Raw genomic sequence first — 5,084 nt, 5'->3', positions numbered from 1 at the left:
ACCTCTTCTCTCTCTCTCTCTCTCTCTCTCTGACACACACACACACTCACCCAAAGGAAGGGTCTGTCACCTTCACCCAAGACTGCTCCCTGCCTGGTGAGGACAGCGCTGGGCACTCCATGACAGAGTTGGGATGCCCTGGGAGGAAAACTGTTCAGCCTTTTTGTGATGCATATGGGGAAACTGAGGCCTGGGGACTTGCTCAAGCTACATGGAATATCCATATCCATGGATATGGACCAGCAAGGGCTGGTCTCACAGCTCTGGGCTCAGTGCAGGGTGGGAGTCACTCTGCCTGACAGAGTATCTCGCATAAACTCCAACCATGACTGAAGCAAGAGCACACTGGGCTATGAGACAGAGCAGAGAGCACCCAGAGCTGGTACTGCAGAGACAGACTCTCTCCAACATCTGTGCAAGACAGTTCGGCAGCTATTTGGTGGGAAGAGCCAGATCTGGGGCCCGTGATCCAACCCCAACAATGGCGTTCAATCTTAAGAACCAAATCTCTGGCTCCTCTGAGCTTTGCTTACTTTTACTATGACACCGAAATGACAGTGTCTTCTCCAGGCTTGCTTCAAGAATATGGGACAGAATAGATGTTCATTAATATTAAATACTCGTAATCTACCCTCTGCCCACACACACACACACACACACACACTCAACACACACACACATCACACATGTGCACGTGTACACACCACTGCAATTAAGAAAGAGCTATAGAAATATTACAAATCAGAATTCTGAATACAGAGCCTGACAATTGTAGCTGAGAGTCTGTAAATCTTCTGCCCAAAAGCATGCAAGTCTTCCCATAAGCTAGCTGCTTGCAGGGAACCCAAGAATGGAGGCAGAGAGCCAGAATATTACACAAGAATACAGTATAAACATAAAAGGATAAAGAAAAACCATTCCTTAGACACTCTTGGCTAAGAGTTCACCAAACTCTACTGAGCTGGGATTAGATGTTAATGCCATATATCCTGCTGTCTGATAACTTACAGTCTGCCTGGTTATTAAGAACTGAGTTAACTGGTCAGTAAGCTGCATGGCTGTCATCCCATAGTGTGGGTTCACTCACTCCAATGACTCCTTCTGTGGCCTTCATGAATTCTTCCCCGCGAGGGAACCTCCCCCACATATTGTTTAATATGTATTAGAATAGGCAGATCCCAACGCTGACAATAGGCAAGTCTGTTGCTGAGGGTGGGACGACTAAGGAAGGATCCCTCATATGGCTGAACATTGACCTAGGCTTTATTCTGTCTGGATGGGGAGTAACTTTTTTTTTTTTTTAACAATTTTATTTATTTATTTATTTTTGACAGAGATCACAAGTAGGCAGAGAGGCAGGCAGAGGAAGAGGGGGAAGTAGGCTCCCTGTCGAGCAGAGAGACCAATGCAGGGCTCCATCCAAGGACCCTGAATATGACCTGAGCTAAAGGCAGAGACTGTAACGCACCGAGCCACCCAGGTGCCCCGGATTAATACTTTTTTAAAAAGTTCCTTCCAAATGTAATCAACGTTTAACAAGGCTTGAAATTTTGGTAGTTGTAAGAATAGGATCAGCTTGGGGATTCCCCTCTCTAAGAATCTAGGAAAGCCCAGATTAAATGAAATTTCTATGCATTTACATCAAAAAGAAGTAACTTACAGCATTTTCCCTTGCTCATCATAAAGCAGAGGAAAAGCCCTCCTTGACTGGGGATTACCTCTGCTGGGCTCAGGTCCTGTCTCTCTATCACCACCTTGCTCAGAAGACTTGGACAGGTCACTTCCCCTCTCTGGACCTCAGTGCAGTATTTGTAAGCCGTCTCCCAGCCCTGACCGTCCCCCATCTAAGATCTAACCACACTCCTACCTACTGTCTCTTTCACTCATTTATCTCTTATGCACATATGTTGTCCTGTTCTGTAGCACAGAGTGATGGTGTACCTGATGTCTGAGACTCTTCTCAAGAAAGCCTCCTTTGCTGCATTTGTCCTTGGGTGATGACAGAAGGGATAGCACATGGAAAAAGGCAATTGGTCCTCCCCTGTGGTGGGGTTTATTCTCCTGGGCCTCTCAGCCTACCCAAAGCTGGAGAAAATGTTCCTTGTGCTCATCCTCCTGATGTACCTGGTGATCTTACTGGGCAATGGGGTCCTCATCCTGGTGACCGTCCTTGATGCCCGCCTGCACACGCCCATGTACTTCTTCCTGGGGAACCTCTCCTTCCTGGACATCTGCTACACAACCTCCTCAGTCCCTCTATTCCTGGATGGCTTCCTCAATCCCAGGAAAACCATCTCCTTCTCAGCCTGTGCCGTGCAGATGTTTCTCTCCTTTGCTATGGCAGGGACAGAGTGTGTGCTTCTGAGCATGATGGCATTTGATCGCTATGTGGCCATCTGTAACCCCCTTAGGTATCCTGTGGTCATGAGCAAGGCTGCCTATGTCCCCATGGCTGTCAGCTCCTGGGCTATTGGTGGTACGGCTTCTGTGGTACACACATCTTTGACAATTCAGCTGCCTTTCTGTGGGGACAATGTCATCAACCACTTCACCTGTGAAATCCTGGCTGTCCTGAAGTTGGCCTGTGCTGACATCTCCATCAATGTGATCAGCATGGGGGTGACCAACGTGATCTTCCTGGGGGCCCCAGTTCTCTTCATCTCCATCTCTTATGTGTTCATCATTGTTACCATCCTGAGGATCCCCTCAGCTGAGGGGAGGAGAAAGGCCTTCTCCACCTGCTCTGCCCACTTCACAGTGGTGGTCATCTTCTATGGGACCTTGTTTTTCATGTACGGGAAGCCCAAGTCTAAGGACCCCCTGGGGGCAGACAAACAAGACCTTTCAGACAAGCTCATCCCCCTCTTCTATGGGGTGGTGATCCCCATGCTCAACCCCATCATCTACAGCCTCAGGAACAAGGATGTGAAGGTTGCTGTGAGGAACCTGGTGGCTCAGAAATGTTTTGCCCAGTGATGGAGAGCTCCTCTGTGTTCCTACCCTATGGGATAAAGGATTTCTGATAATTATAGCTGCCATCCGATAGACAAGTCACGTGATCCGGAATCCTCTCTTGCCCTTCTGTCCATTTTCAGAGAACGTTTAACTTTTCAGAGCATATCTTCTGAGTTCTAGTCATACAGCTGAGAGTTTTGACAGATGCCACACAACAGATCTCTAATTGAATACACAAAGACATTCTGAACACACGATAAAACTAAGGAGAGAGGAATCATCAAAGCGAAATAGAGTCACTTTGGCTGAAGTATAAGAAGAGATAAAGACAAGTTCTCCACCTAGAGAGCTTGTGGATGGGAACAAGCTATTCTGAACACCCCATTTCTTTTTAGCTATGAGAAAATTGAGGCTATTTTTTCTCAATGCACTTCACATTATGAAACACTGCTCGTAAGTTAACGGCAAGAAGGGGTATAGAGTTGAATTCAATGCTAATCACTTACAGCAATTCCCACTAAAAAAAAAGCTAGTATTTGTTTGGATAATAACTCACAGTCTGGAAAAAAGAAAGATGACAGAAATATAGACAGACAGATAGACAGAGGTTAAATATATTTGAAGTCTTTGGGGCCTAACATTTAACACCTTTCTTTGGTCCAGGACTTCTCAAAGCCTTAATATGCCACAGTACACTGTGAATGTCCAAGTGATGTAAACTTGGTAGCATTTCCTGAGCCTCCATAGCTCAGCAGGATAAAAACTGGGAAGCTTTTTCTTACCTATGATCTTCGGTGGGTTGTCTAACCTTTTTCAGTCCATTTCTTCATATTTTAACATCTAACCACTTGATTTCACAGGAATTACTTATTATAAACAAGTGCTTTGTAAATGGTAAGCACAATAGAACTATTAGATACCAGTTTTGGTTGTATCATGAATGTTGCCCAGTGCTGTGTGCCATGTGGAACAGAGTAAGACACCGTCCCTATATAGAGCAATAGACACACAAGGTAAATGAGAGATTCAGAGGTGTTAGTAGGTGAATAGAAGCATTTTTATGGCAAGTTCTATGAAATTCTTTGAATATGGCAGACTTCGTAGAAAGAGAATTTGGAAAGTGAATTCTTTTTTGAGAACAGATTTTGGAAGTTTTTGATCAAGTGATATTTACATTTTCTTATATTTATTAGACTGAATTGCCTAAGGATTAGTGTTTGTTTAATAAAGTTTCTGATTCTAATGTTAGTCCTGTTACTAATTTCTACTTTGCACCAGTAGGGAATTATCTTGCTCTTGCAAATACACAAATGCCATCTAGTGGCCATTTAAGCAAACTTCAGACACTTAGTAGAGCCATGCAATATCGTTGTTAGGAGAGGTTTGGGGGTTTTCTTGTTCAACCCTATGCACAGCATGCATGCTGTTCCTCTCCAATGTCCCTGACCCCAGTCAACTGGCATTTCTTGAATGTCTCCAATGACAAAGAGTTCAGTACTTCCTTGGTCTATCTTTTTCATTCAGCCATAACAAACTCTTCCTCGAATTACGCTTAACTCTACCCTCCAGTAGCTTTTACCTTCACTCCTAATTAGGTTTAGTGCCTCTACATGAGATGCACCCAATCTCTTTCCTTCTCATATGTGAAGGTATTCTGGTCTCCTAAATCCCCTGCAGCCCACACAGCGCCAGTCCTTCCTCCCATGCCAAATGTTCTTTGTGCATATTCTCGTGATCTATTTAGTGCTCCTGCTGGGCAATGGGGTCCTCATCCTGGGGACTGTGTCTAACTCCTACCAGCACATGATCATGTACTTCTTCCCTGGGAACCACTCCTTCTTGTAGATCCACTACACAACCACCTCAGGCCCCTTCATTCTCAACAGCTTCCTAATCTGCAGGAAAACCATCCCCTTCTCTGCATAGGTGTGCAGATGGTTATCTCCTTTGCCATGGGAGCCACAGAATGTGTGCTTCTGGGCATGATGGCATTTGATCTCTATCTGCCCATTTGTAACCTCCTCAGGTACCTACTGGTCATGAGCAAGCTGCCTATGTGCCCATGGCTGTCAGCTCCTGGACAGCCAGAAGCATGACTGCCATGGTGCAAACATCTTTAGTGACATGAT

At 45.2% G+C, this 5,084-nt stretch overlaps 1 protein-coding gene across 1 annotated transcript; it reads left to right on the top strand.

Moving 5' to 3' along the window:
* Positions 1-2,016: 2,016 nt before the first annotated feature.
* LOC308353651 (olfactory receptor 2S2-like) lies at positions 2,017-2,976 on the top strand (the record flags this gene model as incomplete). The annotated part of the gene is made up of 1 exon (XM_080820614.1): positions 2,017-2,976. The coding sequence occupies one exon, from the start codon at positions 2,017-2,019 to the stop codon at positions 2,974-2,976; it is 960 nt and encodes a 319-aa protein (XP_080676740.1).
* Between the last annotated feature and the right edge of the window lie 2,108 nt (positions 2,977-5,084).

This window comes from Martes martes, assembly GCF_963455335.1.
Source record: "Martes martes genome assembly, chromosome: 12".
NCBI classification, from domain to species: domain Eukaryota; kingdom Metazoa; phylum Chordata; class Mammalia; order Carnivora; family Mustelidae; genus Martes; species Martes martes.
Note: the sequence above shows the minus strand (reverse complement) of the source record. Positions and strands in the feature narration are given on the sequence as shown.